The sequence below is a fragment of the Oncorhynchus kisutch genome, linkage group LG4 (assembly GCF_002021735.2).
Source record: "Oncorhynchus kisutch isolate 150728-3 linkage group LG4, Okis_V2, whole genome shotgun sequence".
NCBI lineage: Eukaryota > Metazoa > Chordata > Actinopteri > Salmoniformes > Salmonidae > Oncorhynchus > Oncorhynchus kisutch.
In genome coordinates, this window is record NC_034177.2 from 52,168,778 (window position 1) to 52,187,806 (window position 19,029).

Consider the following 19,029-nt stretch of genomic DNA (forward strand, 5'->3'; position numbering starts at 1 on the left):
GACTGGGAGATTAGTCAGGATCGAGGGAAAGATGAGCGGCGCAAAGTACAGACGGATCCTTGATGAAAACCTGCTCCAGAGTGCTCATAACCTCCAATTAGGGCGACGGATCACCTTCCAACAGGACAATGACCCTAAGCACACAGCCAAGACAACGCAGGAGTGGCTTCGGGACAAGTCTCTCATTGTTCTTGAGTGGCCAAGCCAGAGCCCGGACTTGAACCGTCCCCACAGTGACTGTACGTACATACCCCAACCAGAAGCCATGGATTATAGGCAACATTCACACTGAGTTAAAGGATAGAACTGCCGCTTTCAAGGTGCGTGACTCTAACCCGGAAGCTTTATAAGAAATCCTGCTATGCCCTGCGACGAACCTCAAACAGGAAAAGCGTCAATACATTGCTAAGATTGAATCATACTACACCGGCTCCGACGCTTGTCTTATGTGGCAGGGCTTGTAAACTATTACAGACTACAAAGGGAAGCACACCCGCGAGCTGCCCAGTGACACGAGCCTACCAGACGAGCTAAATCACTTCTATGCTCGCTTCGAGGCAAGCAACACTGAAACATGCATGAGAGCATCAGCTGTTCCGGACGACTGTGTGATCACACTCTCTGTAGCCGACGTGAGTACGACCTTTAAACAGGTCAACATTCACAAGGCTGCGGGGCCAGACGGATCACCGGGACGTGTGCTCCGGGCATGTGCTGACCAACTGGCAGGTGCATTCACTGACATTTTCAACATGTCCCTGATTGAGTCTGTAATACCAACATGTTTCAAGCAGACCACCATAGTCCCTGTGACCAAGAACACGAAGGCAACCTGCCTAAATGACTACAGACCCGTAGCACTCACATCCGTAGCCATGAAGTGCATTGAAAGGCTGGTCATGGCTCACATCAACACCATTATCCCAGAAACCCTAGACCCACTCCAATTTGCATACCGCCCAAACAGATCTACAGATGATGCAATCTTTATTGCACTCCACACTGCCCTTACCCACCTGGACAAAAGGAACACCTATGTGAGAATGCTATTCATTGACTACAGCTCCGCGTTCAACACCATATTACCCTCAAAGCTCATCACTAAGCTAAGGATCCTGAGACTAAACACCTCCCTCTGCAACTGGATCCTGGACTTCCTGACGGGCTTCCCCCAGGTGGTGAGGGTAGGTAGCAACACATCTGCCATGCTGATCTTCAACACAGAGCCCCCCCAGGGGTGCGTGCTCAGTGCCCCTCCTGTACTCCCTGTTCACCCACGACTGCACGACTAGGCACGACTCCAACACCATTAAGTTTGCAGACGGCACAACAGTGGTAGGCCTGATCAACGACGAGACAGCCTATATGGAGGAGGTCAGAGACTTGGCCAGGTGGTGCCAGAATAACAGCCTATCCCTCAACAAAACCAAGACATAGGAGATGATTGTGGACTACAGGAAAAGGAGGACCGAGCACGCCTCCATTCTCATTGACAGGGCTGTAGTGGAGCAGGTTGAGAGTTTCAAGTTCCTTGGTGTCCACATCACCAACAAACTATCATGGTCAAAACACACCAAGACAGTTGTGAAGAGGGCACGACAAAGCCTATTCCCCCTCAGGAAACTAAAAAGATTTGGCATGGGTCCTCAGATCATCAAAAGGTTCTACAGCTGCAACATCGAGAGCATTGGTTGAATCACTGCTTGGTACGGCAATTGCTCAGCCTCCGACTGCAAGGCACTACAGAGGGTAGTGGGTACGTCCCAGTACATCGCTGGGACTAAGCTGCCTGCCATCCAGGACCTCTACACCAGGTGGTGTCAGAGGAAGGCCCTAAAAATTGTCAAAGACCCCAGCCACCCCAGTCATAGACTGTTCTCTCTACTACCGCATGGCAACTCTCTGTTTATCATATATGCATATTCACTTTAACTATACATTTCATGTACATACTACCTCAATTGGCCCTACCAACCACTGCCCCCGTACGTACGTTGGCTAACCGGGCTATCTGCATTGTGTCCCGCCACCCGCCACCCACCACCCACCAACCCCTCTTTTACACTACTCTCTGTTCATCATATATGCATTGTCACTTTAACCATATCTACATGTACATACTATCAGCCCGACTAACTGGTGTCTGTATGCAGCCTCTCTACTGTTATAGCCTCGCTACTGTATATAGCCTCTCTACTGTATATAGCCTCTCTACTGTTATTTTTCACTGTCGTCTTTTTACTGTTGTTTTTATTTCTTTACTTAGCTATTGTTCACATAATACCTTTTCTGCACTATTGGTTAGAGCCTGTAAGGAAGCACTTCACTGTAAGGTTGTATTCGGCGCACGTGACAAATAAACTTTGATTTGATTTGAAATGCATCTGTAGTGTTACAATATTGTTCACATGGAAAAAGTATTTTTACTTCTACAAAAGTTTGCTTAGCAATTGGCATAAATGACACTTTTATATTCACTAACATATAGAAAAGTTATCATTGGCCTGCTAACGCAGCGCTAATACAGTGGCTTCATTCATGCAAAATAAAACTCACCAAGTAATTGGTCCATCAACCCATTCAACCTCTTCTCAAGACGATGCGATGAATGGATCATCAATTGTCAGTGTTTCTCTGAAGATATGTCTAGGTTTTATTTCTAACTTTAGCGCAGTTTTCTGACTTCACAACAAGGAGAAAGTTTGTCATAAAAATGCTGCTTCCTCTAGAAGGCTTGCTCGAGATTGCAACAATTGAATTGTCAAATCCGGGACCTAAAGGATTTGGTTGGCTGACATTCTAGTTCGTCATTTCTCTTACATTTCACATGATTTTACCCCATTTCTTGACCTGGGTTACATTATGAATTATTAAGTGATTAAAACGCGTCGTTCTGCTACCACAACGGTAACAGAGTTACCAAAAAAATCAGTAACAGAATGACTTCAATTGAATTGGCCACATCGAGAAGTCATAGTAGTCACAAACCACTGTTGCAGTCGAGCACAGTGGAGTAGAGAACAGAAAAGTAGTGTATAGTTCAGTAGCGTAGAGTACACATGAGTGAAGTACAATATAATACTACTCTACGGGACTTTTCTGTACTGAACTATACTTTTCTGTACTGTGTTCTTCTGTATGGAAATATACTATTTTCTTCTTTGTAGTCTTTATAGTCTTTATACTTTTCTCTACTGTGCTCTACTGTACCGAACTGTACTATACTTTTCTCTACTGTGCTCTACTGTACTGAACTATACTATACTTTTCTCTACTGTGCTCTACTGTACTGTATTGTGATGTCTATGTTTCACAAGTTTGGACATCTAGGATTGGTACAGATTTGTTCTGGTCTGGACCAACCAAATTTGGTCTTGTTTGGGATTGAGCTCATTAGAATAATAGCCCATGTGTAGAATAATACCCCAGTATGCAAAGGAAGATATTACATATGTCTAGTTTTGTGTATCTATTCAGGATACATCACCATGAAGAGACTGACGTTCATAATTATGCATTTCTGTATTGTACAGATCAGGGACCCATGATGTCATTCTGTTACCGGGTGTTAATCCACTTCACTAACTGTAGTTTAATAACAGAAATATATATATTTTTCCAACTCAAAGGGTCATATCATAGCTGACACACCATTCTTTCTGCAGTCTTTTAGTTTTAACTCGGAGTAGAGTGTTTAGTGTTTTTGGTAAAAACGTGGTCATATAAAAAATTATTTTACTGTCATTCCGTTACTAAACTTTGTATCTGCATTGTTCGTCAAGTTAATGTTTTAGTAAAATGTCCAGTGGGAATTGTTAAAAGTAGACTTCTGCATATAGGTGTATGGTTTGTTAAACTTTGCAGTCAATGGTTTTTGCTTGTCATACATTTTAAAGTGAGTCTCCTCGTCACCGTCACCTTGGAATTGCCCAACATGCACTCCATGTGGTGATGCTGTTATGTTTGAGATGCAAGACACATTTCCTGAAAGGGACACAGTAAAATAATAGTTGTGTGCCTGGTGGCAAGTTTACGTACCACATATTTGTCGCATAAGGCCCGGTCTTATTGAGCTGCTTAACCTACTTCTACTCTCTGCATACATCCTCTTCTTCCTCCTCTCCCTCCTTTCCCCTGCTTTTCTTAGTCTTTCCCCTCCTGCTTCTCTTAGTCTTTCCCCTGCTTCTCTTAGTCTTTCCCCTGCTTCTCTTAGTCTTTCCCCTCCTGCTTCTCTTAGTCTTTCCCCTGCTTCTCTTAGTCTTTCCCCTGCTTCTCTTAGTCTTTCCCCTACCCCCTCCTATCCCCACTGTCCATGACAGTCAAACTTATGTGTGAAATGCAATTTTACATACAGCTGGAACTATCAGTTTGTCCATCTGGGGAAATCATGGTTAACTATGTGTGTGACCACAGACTGTAGGGTGTGTGTGTGTGTGTGTCATAAGCCAGGTGGTTTGATGAAAAGAGACAGAGAGACAGAATATCATCCTAGTCTCCTGCAGGGACTTTACATTTAGACATTGGGTAGAGAATGTTGCCACGGCAACAAATCCGAATCAGGGCTTGAATGGGACTAATTCTTTGACCTTAACCCAGTGGATCTGGAGCCCAGTCCTCTGCACGGCCTACTTACTCATGGGAGCAGGGATCACATCCAACTCTCCAGGGCTCCAGACTAGATCAGAGCCAAGCCATGGAAAGGGGACAGAATGGGGTGAGGGGATGCGAACAAGGACGAGATGGGTTAGAAACTGCCATCAAAACTCTAGTCAAATTCATTCATTTACTCTGGTGAAATTCATCCATCCATCCATCATGGAACACAGTGTGCTCCGAGGCTGAGCTGTACCCTCAACTGTGAGAAATGAGAAGAAGGCTATGAGCTGTTCCGTTGGCAGTGATGACTCCAGAGTCCGACTGACCCCCTCATCTCCGCTGTCCTGAAATGGCCTTTTGTTATGACCGGAGGAGCAGGCTGTAACATTCTGGAAGAGTTGTCAGAGCTAAATCATGGAGCAATAATAGAATGCGAAAGAAGGGCAGGAATCGTCACCGACTATCCCTGATCAGTGGAATGAATGGGGAGCTATGTGTCAGACAGTGAATAGATGGTAGCTTAGTTTAGTAGCTCTGCTTTTTCCTTCAAAACAACTTTTTTCCCACCTGCCTTACTCCGTGTTGTATTTGACATGTCTCTCCAGCTCCTGAGTGATGTTTGGGAAGACAAAGGCTTGTAATGGAGACTATTAGTCAGACAGACAGACCTTCAGGGCCTAACTCATGTGGCCTCATGTCTCTTCTTACTCATCCCCAGTACAGACAGACAAACGGACACATGTCCATATCTGTTAAAGTGTAGTAGTGTTGTAATCTCCCCCGCACTAAGGTCAGAGAACATTGGCAGGGAGGGAGGTGTCTGAATCAGCAGGTTGAAAAGCAACCTCCCTCATTCACATCTCTCTCACCTCTCTTGCACCAGCATGTCCTTTTCTTTTCACTCCCTTCTCTGTCAATTGTTTTCTCTCCACCTCTTTTGCTTTCACTTTCTCTCACACAAATACACTTGAAATCTTTCTGCTCGCTCGCTCTCTCTCCCTCACACTGAATGGTGATGCAATGTGACATGAACTGGATGCAGACTATGCTAGTCCTGTTCGCCCTTCTCTCACGAATCCCTTTACCATCTGCTAACACAGTTCATGGGCTGCGCCATCACTCCATCAATCTCTTCAAATACATCACGTTTTATTTCCAGTGTGGGAAATTCATTAGCCTATTTAATTAATGTCAAAATTATCTATTTTTCCCTGAATGTTGATAGGTTCGTTCTTGTTTCGCTCCAGTTCACATTAATTCCATCCCCTTTGAATATATTTCTCTCCCAATGCATCATGTTTTACCCACTGTTGGAAATAAGTTACGAGGACTGTTAAACACTGAGTGTACAAAACACTAGGAACACTGTCCTAATATTGAGTTGCACCCCCTTTTGCCCTCAGAACAGCCTCAATTCGCCAGGGCAATGGACTCCACAAGTTGTCGATAGCGTTCCACAGGGATGCTGGCCCATGTTGACTCCAATGCTTCCCACAGTTGTGTCAAGTTGGATGGATGTCCTTTGGTGCGTTGCAGTTCTTGACACACTCAAACCGGTGCGCCAGACACCTACTACCACCCCCGTGCAAAGGCACTTAGAATTATTTGTCTTGCCCATTCACCCTCTGAATGGCACACATACACAATCCATGTCTCAATTGTATCCAGGCTTAAAAATCCTCCTTTAACCATGTCTCCTCCCCTTCATCTACGCTGATTGAAGTGGATTTAACAGGTGACATCAATAAGGGATCATAGCTTTCACCTGGATTCACTCTATGTCATGGAAAGAGCAGGTGTTCCTAATGTTTTTTACACTCGGCGTACAACTGGTCTAAATTATGTGTGTATGTTTTGATCTCTAGGTTATTCTTCACACTAGATTAGTTCCGTCCCGGAGCTACATTAATAATTATCTCTCCCAATACATTGGTTTTTCCAGTGTGGGAAATTCATTAGGCTCTATATTACTGACTCCTAAATTAGGCCTGTTTCCCTTGAGTGTTGATAGGTTCTTGTGTTCGCTCCAGTCAGTAGCTATAAATCTTGTCTTCTTTTTGTCTTCATTTAACTATAGATGTGCGATTACTAGGATATTTATCTTGCGGCTGTTTGATGGTTATTCTTTTTCATAAACTCATTTTACTGTAGATGTGGAATTAGTGTGTATAGCTTGAGGTGTGATTGATGGCTATATTCTCTGTGAAATCTTTAAAAGCAATATTTATTAGGGGACCTGCCCAGGAACATGCTGGGGCCTGCTCAGACCTCACTCACACAGGGAGTGCTTTTCAAAAGAAGCACACCTTTTGACACGCACACTTGTATGACAAGATACACTATTTGTCATGCTTCCTCAAGCACAAGGAGTACTGGCAGTTATTGTTCAAGAAAGACCCACTGTTTACCCTCTGGTTCGCTTTTGAAGGCCTTATATCATGTTCCAGGGCTGATCAAGAAGAACTCCCAGCCATATGTATTCTAATACTTTATTGTCCCTCTTTTATTTTTTGGAGAGAGAGAGAGTGTGTCCTCCGTAGCTTTTCTTCACTGCCGCTCTGTGTCTGACTCCTCTCTCTGCGTTAACATTCCAGCCAACAGAATAAACAGTGGGGCCATTTAACAGTAACGGTGTGTGGGGTATCTTTTTCTCCCCAGGCCTTGTGTGTGTGTGTGTGTGTGTGTGTGTGTGTGTGTGTGTGTGTGTGTGTGTGTGTGTGTGTGTGTGTGTATGTGTGTGTAACTGACTGTCCCCTCTTCTCTCTATCCCCAGGCCTCCCCTTCCAGAGAGCTCCATGGAGAAGATGAAGCGGTTTAGGAGGAGGCTGTCCCAGACTCTGAGAGGGAGTCAGACCATCGACGAGTCTCTGTCTGAACTGGCTGAACAGATTACTATAGAGGAGAACGGCGTCAAAGACAGCGGTGAGGGTGTGAGGGAGAGTGAATGTGTGATTATGTGGATGTAATGTACAGTGCATTTGGAAAGTATTCAGACGCCTTCACTTTTTCCAAATTTTGTTATGTTACAGCCTTTATTCTAAAATAGTTTTTTCTCCTTATCAATCAATCAAATGTATTTATAAAGCCCTTCTCACATCAGCTGATGTCTCAAAGTGCTGTACAGAAACACAGAAACCCATAATACCCCAAACAGCAAGCAATGCAGGTGTAGAAGCACGGAGGCTAGGAAAAACTCCTTAGAAAGGCCAGAACCTAGGAAGAAACCAAGAGAGGAACCAGGCTATGAGGGGTGGCCAGTCCTCTTCTGGCTGTGCCTACACACAATACCCCATAATGACAAAGCAAAAACAGGTTTTTAGACATTTTTGCAAATATTCAGACATTTACTCGCACCTTTGGCAGTGATTACAGCCACGAGTCTTCTTGGGTATGACACTATGAGCTTGGCACACCTGTATTTGGGGAGTTTCTCCCATTCTTCTCTGCACATCCTCTTAAGCTCTTTCAGGTTGGATGGGGAGCAGCTCTTCATCAAGTATTTTGCTCTGTTCATCTTTTCCTTCATCCTGACTAGTCTCCCAGTCCTTGTCGCTGAAAAACATCGCCACAGTATGATGCTGCCACCACCATTCTTCACTGTAGGGATGGTATTGACCAGGTGATGAGCTGTGCCTGGTTTCCTCCAGACGTGATGCTTGGCATTCAGGCCAAAGAGTTCAATCTTGGTTTCATCAGACCAGATAATCTTGTTTCTCATGGTCAGAGTTCTTTAGGTGCTGTTTGGTAAACTCCAAGTGGCCTTCATGTGCCATTTACTGAGGAGTGGCTTCTGTCTGGCCACTCTACCATAAAGGCCTGATTTGGTGGAGTGCTGCAGAGATGCTTGTCCTTCTGGAAGGTTCTCCCATCTCCACAGAGGAACTCAGCCACTCTGACAGAGCTCCAATCGGGTTCTTGGTCACCTCCCTGACCAAGGCCCTTCTCCCCTGATTGCTCAGTTTGGCCGGGCGGCCAACTCTAGGAAGAGTCTTGGTGGTTCCAATCTTGTTCCATTTAAGAATGATGGAGGACACTTTGTTCTTGGGGACCTTCAATGCTGCAGAAATGTTTTGGTACCCTTCCTCAAATCTGTGCTTCGACACAATCCTGTCTCTACTGATAATTCCTTTGACCTCATGGCTTGATTTTTGCTCTGACATGCAGTGTCAACTAAGGGACCTTTATATAGACATGTTTGTGCCTTTCCAAATCAAGTTCAATCAATCCATTTAGTCTCATCGCAAATTAGTTATTAAATAAGTTATTTCCGTTTTTTGTTGTTGTCTAAAAACCTGTTTTTGCTTTGTCATTATGGGGTATTGTGTGTAGAGGGAGGAGATAAATATGAATAATATGAATCCATTTTAGAATAAGACTGTGACGTAACAGTGTGGAAGAAGTGAAGGGGTCTGAATACTTTTGTAAGTCGATGGATAAGCCTACGTCTGGCTTGTGTGTCGTTTCACTGCACACAGCAGATACTTTTTTCCTTCTCTTTAACATCTGGGAACACACACACATCATCATCATCGGTGTTACTTCTTCATGTTCGAGTCCAGTGAAGGCTGTAGCCGGCGAGGCGTCAAAACAAAGATAAGGTGACATAGCTGGTTAGTTATCTCTAAGCTTGGGATGGTCTAGCGCCTGCTGTTGACGGTGGCTGCCATGACGTTGCTATGGTGCTGCCTGTTCAGGGTCTGGAACGTTCAAGAGTTTCCATGACATTGCCATGGCGACTTGGAGGACTGTGAGAGCAGCTGGGCGTCCTCCTCCTCCGTTTTATCTCGTTATTCCTCTCTTGGCTTTCTTAAGGTTTTCCCCAGATCCCCTCTCCTTAAATTATTCAACAGCTTCAGCTTCCCTCTCCTTTTCCCCGGCTCCCCTCTCCTTTTGTCCTACAGAGGATGTTGTTTTGTGTGTGTGTGTGTGTGTGTGTGTTCTCTTCTTGTGTGTGTGCGATTGTGTTTGCCCATGAGCATGGTGTACGCACCTGTGTATTCTGTGCGGAGAGGGATTGCGCTGGGCTGTCTGCAGTGTGTGGGACAGTACAAGTGTCAGAGAGAGAGGAGACAGAATGGAGTGGCCAGATGAGATCAGATGAACCCACCGTGGTGTCAATCATTGGGATGAATCCTAATGTCTTAGCCTTGATCTGATTGTGTAACACAACAACATAACAGGGGCACACAGCAGTAGTAGTGGGATACGAGATTTAATGTGTGCACCTGTGTGTGCCTGTATGTGTTATCTAGTAACTCTGGGAGGGAGTTTGTTTGTGGTCATCTGTTGTGTTGATGGACATTGTTTGTTTCCTCTCTAATGTAATGTTCTTCCTTGATCTTTGATCTTTAACCTATTGTCATTGTCCTATAAGATCAGGACTATAGATATCACCTGAGATTGAGGTGATGTTTACAGTTTTAGTTCTAAGATATGAATTGCCACAAAGATGTTTGTTCTTCAAATTATGTATTTTATCGGCTGAGCTACTATGTTCGCTTAGGGTAATTTTGTAATTTGAGTGAACTATCCCTTTAACAGTTATGTCAATCAATCACTGTGGGTGGGATTGTCAGGTGTGGTGGCAGAATGTGTGTGAGTCACAGAGTTGGTACAGTTTCAGACCTGTCAATCAATCTCTGTGGGTGGGACTTTGAGGAAAGGCGGTGTATTAGTAATCTAGTAAGAAACACATTTGTCTAGTCTACTCTTTCAGTTGAGTTTATTGTGTCTAAACTGAAGAAAAAAGATTGTGTTCTGTCAAGTAAACATGGATTCCCTGTTGAGAAACAATATACACTGAACAAGAATATAAACACAACATGTAAAGTGTTGGTCCCATGTTTCATGAGCTAAAATAAAAGATCCCAGAAATATTCCATAAGCACAAAAACACATTTTGGGCACAAATTTGTTTACATTGCTGTTAGGGAGCATTTCTCCTTCGCCAAAACCATCAATCCCCCTGACAGGTCTAATCAAACATTTTTGGTCACATACACATGGTTTATGCGAGTGTAGCGAAATGCTTGTGCTTCTAGTTCCGACAGTGCAGTAATATCTAACAAGTAATCTAACAAATTCACGACGACCTTATACCTTATTCACACAATGTAAGGGGATGGAATAAGAATATGTACATATAAATATATGTACACAGATGCAATAGATGGTATAAAGTACAGTATATACATATGAGATGAGTAATGTAGGATATGTAAACATTATTTAACGTGACTAGTGAGTGGAGTCTGTATGTTGGCAGCAGCCTCTCAATGTTCGTGATGGCTGTTTAACATTCTGATGGCCTTAAGATAGAAGCTGTTTTTCAGTCTGACCATATGACCTGACTAAAACAGGGTGTAGCCTCCAGACCCTAACTACAGTATGATAGATGGTGCCCCAAGCCAAGGGGTCTGTATTGTATGTACTGGACTCAACTGAACTGGTTGTCACATAGATCTCTCTCTCTCCCCTCCATAGAGCCCATGGTGAGGAACGGTCATGGTCTCCCCCCCTCAGCCCACAGTGTTAACTCCTTCCTGCAACAGTACACTGGTCCCTTTAAGAAGCCCCCGCTACGGAGACCTCAGAGTGTTATAGGAGGAGGAGGGCTAGGGTCTCTCATGGCCATGCCCCGCAACGGCAGCCGCCTCGGTGAGACACACACACACGGGCATGGACACAGAAACACACACAGTGTCACTTGAGTCAGGGGAGAGGGCAGGACAGTGTAAACTAACCAGGGAGTGGCTGCTATAGTTCCCAGCAGCAGCAGCTGTGGATGACATCAAGTTGAGTTGATGGAAAGAATAACCTCACTCATACGTTTATGGGCCCCCTGGTCTTATCAACTACTGATTGTACAGTTATCCAGGACTTGCATTTTTGAAATGTTGACTTCATTTAGAAAAAAGAAATCTGTGTCTCTCTGTCTCTGCCCCGCCTCCCCTTCTCCCCCCCAGACATTGTCCATGAGAACATGAAGATGAGTTCTGATGGAGAGAGTGACCAGGCGTCAGGGACGAGCTCAGACGAGGTGCAGTCTCCCACAGGGGTGTGTCTAAGAAACAGGGGCAACCGACGCATTTCCGCAGAGGTGAGTCTGACACCCCCTTCATCCCTCCATCACTGCTTCACCAACTCATACGGAGGAAAGGAAGTGTAGTTTGGGAGCGACTCGTTCACTCTCGGAGGACAGGTTTTGAATCATTTCAAATGTTTTTAACAGTAGCATTTCTTTAGTTAGGGTTTGTTTTTTCTATCAGTAGGATGAAAACTTTCTTTCAATATTGACATTAACAACCACCACAGAACATTCCCCAAATGTTCTCATTAGGTTACCAGGTAATGTAACAAATCAAATCAAATTTTAGTTGTCACATACACATGGTTAGCAGATGTTAATGCGAGTGTAGCGAAATGCTTGTGCTTCTAGTTCCGACCATGCAGTAATATCCAACGAGTAATCTAACCTAACAATTCCACAACAACTACCTTATACACACAAGTGTAAAGGGATGAAGAATTTGTACATAAAAATATATGAATGAGTGATGGTACAGAACGGCATAAGCAAGATGCAGTAAATGGTATATGGTACAGTATATACATATGAGATGAGTAATGTAGGGTATGTAAACATTATATTAAGTGGCATTGTTTAAAGTGGCTAGTGATATATTTATTACATCAATTTGTACATTGTTAATGTGGCTGGAGTTGAGTCAGTATGTTGGCAGCAGCCACTCAATGTTAGTGATGGCTGTTTAACAATCTGATGGCCTTGAGATAGAAGCTGTTTTTCAGTCTCTCGGTTCCTGCTTTGATGCACCTGTACTGACCTCGCCTTCTGGATGATAGCGGGGTGAACAGGCAGTGGCTCGGGTGGTTGTTGTCCTTGATGATCTTTATGGCCTTCCTGTGTCATCGGGTGGTGTAGGTGTCCTGGAGGGCAGGTAGTTTGCCCCCGGTGATGGGTTGTGCAGACCTCACTACCCTCTGGAGAGCCTTACGGTTGTGGACGGAGCTGTTGCCGTACCAGGCGGTGATACAGCCCGACAGGATGCTCTCGGTTGTGCATCTGTAAAAGTTTGTGAGTGTTTTTGGTGGCAAGCCGAACTTCTTCAGCCTCCTGAGGTTGAAGAGGCGTCTGTGTGGGTGGACCATTTCAGTTTGGAAATAATAACACAATGTACCAGTAATGTTTTCCCAGCAAACCAAAATTTGTTCTGTGAAAGTTCTCAGAACATTTGTTCATTTGCAGAAAATGGTCTCATAACAGAAAAACTGTCCAGTCACGCTGATGATTAGACAATGTTTGTATACCTTTAAAGAACACATTTAATTAATGTGTTCTAGGAACGTTCTTGCAACGTCAGGTGAGTGTTTTATACAAACATTTTATAAATCATCATTACGACTGGACATTCTTTGTGTTTTGAGAACATTTGCCGTGACCTAACGAATGTTCTGGGAACTTTTACAAAACCAATTATGGTTTGCTGGGACACCACACGCAGGTCCTCATATGCCTCATGAAGCCATCCGTGTGACAGACCCGACTATTACTGTTGTTTATCATCAAACTATCCAGATGTTCTCACCTCAGCTTAACATAGGGTGGTTTCAAGTCTTCCTATTGCATGTGGATGTTTGGCTTTGAAAAACATTTGACTATAAAGTGCATATGCTGAGGGATATCCACTAGGAAAAGAGAGTGGTGATTTTCCAGCCAAGTGCATAGCAACAAGACCTGCCTTGGGAACAAACAAAAACTGAAAAGAAAAATCAGTGGGCATTCACACAACATCAAAAGCCTCGGGTGATTATTCTCATGACGTCAACACATGATGTATTGGCTTTCATACTGTAGCATATTGACAGAGAGCACATCTATTCTCTATTGATGTACTGTATGCGTACAAAGAGGTTTGAGCCAGGACTAGGCATTGGGTAAGCAAATCTTCCCATCCTTGCTCAATGTGGCACTCCTCATGAACAGCTACAGCGGTATACACATTCACACAGCAAGTCTTATTATTAAACTGGGCTCGGGGATGGAACAACTGATTAACAACTGAGCTTGTGGTCGGATGTTTATGGGTGTGTGTGTGGAGGTGTGTGTGGAAGGGGAGATGTGTGCATATTAGAGGTCGACTCATTATGATTTTTCGATACCGATTATTGGAGGACCAAAAAAAGCCGCTAACGATATATATATATATTTTTTTGTAATAATGACAATTACAACAATACTGAATGAACAATGAACACTTATTTTAACTTAGTATAATACATAAATAAAATCTATTTAGTCTCAAATAAATATTGAAACATGCTCAATTTGGTTTAAATAATGCAAAAACATAGTAAAAGTGCAATATGTGCCATGTAAAAAAAAGCTAACGTTTCAGTTCCTTGCTCAGAACATATGAAAGCTGGTGGTTCAATATTCCCAGTTCTTCAATATTCCCAGTTAAGAAGTTTTAGGTTGTAGTTATTCTAGGAATTATGACGTGTCGACTATTTCTCTCTATACCATTTGTATTTTGTATACCTTTGACTATTGGATGTTCTAATAGGCACTTTAGTATTGCCAGCCTAATCTCAGGAGTTGATAGGCTTGATGTCATAAACAGCGCTGTGATTCAAGCATTGCTAAGAACTGCTGTCAAACGCAGTAAAGTTTGAATGCTTACGAGCCTGCTGCTGCCTACCATCGCTCAGTCAGACTGCTCTATCAAATATCAAATCATAGACTTAATTATAATATAATAAACACAGAAATTTGAGCCTTTGGTCATTAATATGGTCAAATCCGGAAACTCATTTCGAAAACAAAACGTTTATTCTTTCAGTGAAATACGGAACCGTTCCGTATTTTATCTAACAGGTGGTATCCCTAAGTCTACATATTGCTTTTACATTGCACAACCTTCAATGTTATGTCATAATTATGTACAATTCTGGCAAATTAGTTCGCAACAAGCCAGGCGGCCCAAACTGTTGCATATACCCTGACTGCGTGCAATGAACGCAAGAGAAGTGACAAAATTTCCCTAGTTTAATATTGCCTGCTAACATTAATTTATTTTAACTGAATATGCAGGTTAAAAAAAATATACTTATGTGTATTGATTTTGAGAAAGGCATTGATGTTTATGGTTAGGTACAGTCGTGCAACGATTGTGCTTCTTTCGCGAATGCACTTTTGTTAAAACATCACCCATTTGGCGAAGTAGGCTGTGATTCGATGATAAATTTACAGGCACCGCATTGATTATATGGAACGCAGGACAAGCTAGTTAACCTAGTAATATCATCAACCATGTGTAGTTAACGAGCAATTATGTGAAGATTTATTGTTTTTTATAAGATAAGTTTAATGCTAGCTAGCAACTTACTGCTCATTGCTGCACTGGCGTAACAGGTGGTCATGTAGTTTAGAATGCAATGTAATCGGACGATTACCGATTGGTATGAAAACTTGAAATCGGCCCTAATTAATGGGATGAGCTAAACACCTTCTTCGCCTGCTTCGAGGAAAACAACATCCTTGGCCAACGTGAGTAAGTCATTGAAGTGTGTTTTTAAGTGTGCAAGACTTTCGGCCCAGACGTTATTCCAAGCCGCGTCCTCAGAGCATGTGCAGACCAGCTGGCTGGAGTGTTTACGGATATAGTCAATCTCCATATCCCAGTCTGTTGTCCCCACTAGCTTCAAGATGTCCACCATTGTTCATATACCCAGAAAAGCGAAAGTAATTGAACTAAATGACTATCGCCCCATAGCACTCACCTTAACTAGAGGTTGGTGTAATACCATATCACCTCCACCTTACCCGGCACCCTAGACCGACTACAATTCACATATTGCCCCAACAGATCCACGGACAACGCAATCAACATTGCACTACACACTTCCCTATCCCACCTGGATAAGAGAAAAGACCTATGAATGCTGTTCATCGACTACAGCTCAGCCTTCAACACAGTAGTGCCCTCCAAGTTCATCAATAAGATCAGGGCCCTGGGTCTGAACCCCGCCCTGTGCAACTGGGTCCTGGACTTCCTGACGGGCTGACCCCAAGTGGTGAAGGTAGGCAACAGCGCCTCCCTCATGCTGATCCTCAACATGGCTGACCCTACAGGTGTGCATGCTCAGCCCCCTCCTGTACTCCCTGTTTGTGGCCAAGCACGTCTCCAACTCGATCATCATGTTTGCTGACGACAAAGGCCTGATTGGTGGTAGGCCTGATTACCAACAACGATGAGACCGCCTACATGGAGGAGGTGAGAACCCTGGCGGAGTGGTGCCAGGGAAATAACCTCTCCCTCAACATCAACAAAGGTGCTGATCGTGGACTACAGAAGATCTCAGAGAGAGCACGCCCCCATTCACATGGACGGGGCCGCAGTGGAGAGGGTCAAAAGCTTCAAGTTGCTTGGCGTGCACATCAGTGACAACCTGAAATGGTCCCTTCACACAGACAGTGAGGTGAAGAAGGCGCATCAGACTGTTGAACAGTCACCACTAGCCGGCCTCTGCCCAATACCCTGCCCTGAACCTTGTCACTGTTCTACCACCCGGTACTCTACCCTGCACTGTAGAGACTGCTGGCCTATGTACAGTGCCTTGCGAAAGTATTCGGCCCCCTTGAACTTTGCGACCTTTTGCCACATTTCAGGCTTCAAGCATAAAGATATAAAACTGTATTTTTTTGTGAAGAATCAACAACAAGTGGGACACAATCATGAAGTGGAACGACATTTATTGGATATTTCAAACTTTTTTAACAAATCAAAAACTGAAAAATTGGGCGTGCAAAATTATTCAGCCCCTTTACTTTCAGTGCAGCAAACTCTCTCCAGAAGTTCAGTGAGGATCTCTGAATGATCCAATGTTGACCTAAATGACTAATGATGATAAATACAATCCACCTGTGTGTAATCAAGTCTCCGTATAAATGCACCTGCACTGTGATAGTCTCAGAGGTCCGTTAAAAGCGCAGAGAGCATCATGAAGAACAAGGAACACACCAGGCAGGTCCGAGATACTGTTGTGAAGAAGTTTAAAGCCGGATTTGGATACAAAAAGATTTCCCAAGCTTTAAACATCCCAAGGAGCACTGTGCAAGCGATAATATTGAAATGGAAGGACTATCAGACCACTGCAAATCTACCAAGACCTGGCCGTCCCTCTAAACTTTCAGCTCATACAAGGAGAAGACTGATCAGAGATGCAGCCAAGAGGCCCATGATCACTCTGGATGAACTGCAGAGATCTACAGCTGAGGTGGGAGACTCTGTCCATAGGACAACAATCAGTCGTATATTGCACAAATCTGGCCTTTATGGAAGAGTGGCAAGAAGAAAGCCATTTCTTAAAGATATCCATAAAAAGTGTCGTTTAAAGTTTGCCACAAGCCACCTGGGAGACACACCAAACATGTGGAAGAAGGTGCTCTGGTCAGATGAAACCAAAATGGAACTTTTTGGCAACAATGCAAAACGTTATGTTTGGCGTAAAAGCAACACAGCTCATCACCCTGAACACCATCCCCACTGTCAAACATGGTGGTGGCAGCATCATGGTTTGGGCCTGCTTTTCTTCAGCAGGGACAGGGAAGATGGTTAAAATTGATGGGAAGATGGATGGAGCCAAATACAGGACCATTCTGGAAGAAAACCTGATGGAGTCTGCAAAAGACCTGAGACTGGGACGGAGATTTGTCTTCCAACAAGACAATGATCCAAAACATAAAGCAAAATCTACAATGGAATGGTTCAAAAATAAACATATCCAGGTGTTAGAATGGCCAAGTCAAAGTCCAGACCTGAATCCAATCGAGAATCTGTGGAAAGAACTGAAAACTGCTGTTCACAAATGCTCTCCATCCAACCTCACTGAGCTCGAGCTGTTTTGCAAGGAGGAATGGGAAAAAAATTCAGTCTCTCGATGTGCAAAACTGATAGAGACATACCCCAAGCGACTTACAGCTGTAATCGCAGCAAAAGGTGGCGCTACAAAGTATTAACTTAAGGGGGCTGAATAATTTTGCACGCCCAATTTTTCAGTTTTTGAGTTGTTAAAAAAGTTTGAAATATCCAATAAATGTCGTTCCACTTCATGATTGTGTCCCACTTCTTGTTGATTCTTCACAAAAAAATACAGTTTTATATCTTTATGTTTGAAGCCTGAAATGTGGCAAAAGGTCGCAAAGTTCAAGGGGGCCGAATACTTTCGCAAGGCACTGTACATAGTCATAGAACACTGATCACTTAAATAATGTTTACATATTGTTTCACCCACTTTATATGTGTATATACTGTATTCTCGTCATGGCTCATCCTATATAACTGTGTGTATTGTTTTATTTATTTTCTATTGCTAGGTATTACGGCACTGTTGGAACTAGAAACACAAGCATTTCTGATTTCTGAAAATCTGTGTGAGTGTCACGCCCTTAGGCCAGGGTGTGACTAGGGTGGGCATTCTATGTCCTTTTTTCTATGTTTTGTATTTCTATGTCTTGGCCTGGTATGGTTCTCAATCAGGGACAGCTGTCTATCGTTGTCTCTGATTGAGAACCATACTTTGGTACCCTTTTCCCCCACTGTTTTGTGGGAAGTTAACTTTGTAGTTGTTCAGGGCACATAGCCCAAAGCTTCACGGTTGCTGTTGTTTTTTTGTTCTTCGTTTTGTCGGCGTCATTTTTAAATAAAGGTAAAATGTACGTTTACCATGCTGCATCTTGGTCCAGTCCTTCAGCCAGCCGTGATAGTGAGCGACTAGAAAACTTTGATAAGATGTATTTATTTGATTTTATATTAAAATAGTGTAGTATGACAGTACAGAGAGAGAGAGAGTATTATCTGTCAATGTACTATATGACTGGTTAAACTCTGAGACAGGGAAACCCACCGTATGTTCTTTACGACTTGCTGGGCCATCACCAGGGAGAGGTCCGAGGGAGAGCGTCTGATTGGAGGTCCACTCCAGCTGTGTTTATTGGTTGTTTTGACCACAGGACCTATGGAGATTTGTCAGGGGCTCCTGTCACTGCATTCCAAATGGCACCCTATTCCCTATAAAGTCCGCTATATGGGCCCTGGTCAAAAGTGCTGCACAACATAAGGGATTAGGGTGCCATTTGGGATGCAGGCCAAGTGTTCAGGCCATATTAAAAACGACCAAACCCCCCAAAAATGTTAAGCAGCTTATTTCAGCAGGGCTACACTGTAACGTGAAACACCACAAACTCTACCACCTGTCTCTCCTGTCTGCCTCCTGTAGGTGATCCACAATAGATTAACTAGCTCCTGTTTGAATCTACTCACAGAGTCCTGCTTTTTGTGTGTTGGTTTGAGCCGTTCCAATTGGCTCCCTTCAGGCAGCGCAGCTTCAGCCCAGAGCACCACAACACATCAC

General features: G+C 43.6%; 1 protein-coding gene across 1 annotated transcript in view; it reads left to right on the forward strand.

Moving 5' to 3' along the window:
• LOC109889676 (cyclin-dependent kinase 17) overlaps positions 1–19,029 on the forward strand; it is a 48,823-nt gene that overhangs the window by 18,535 nt on the left and 11,259 nt on the right. Inside the window, exons 2-4 of the mRNA XM_020481281.2 lie at positions 7,370–7,518; positions 11,080–11,253; positions 11,562–11,695. Of these exons, the coding sequence (XP_020336870.2) occupies positions 7,370–7,518; positions 11,080–11,253; positions 11,562–11,695 (457 nt within the window). The remainder of the gene's footprint in view (positions 1–7,369; positions 7,519–11,079; positions 11,254–11,561; positions 11,696–19,029) is intronic.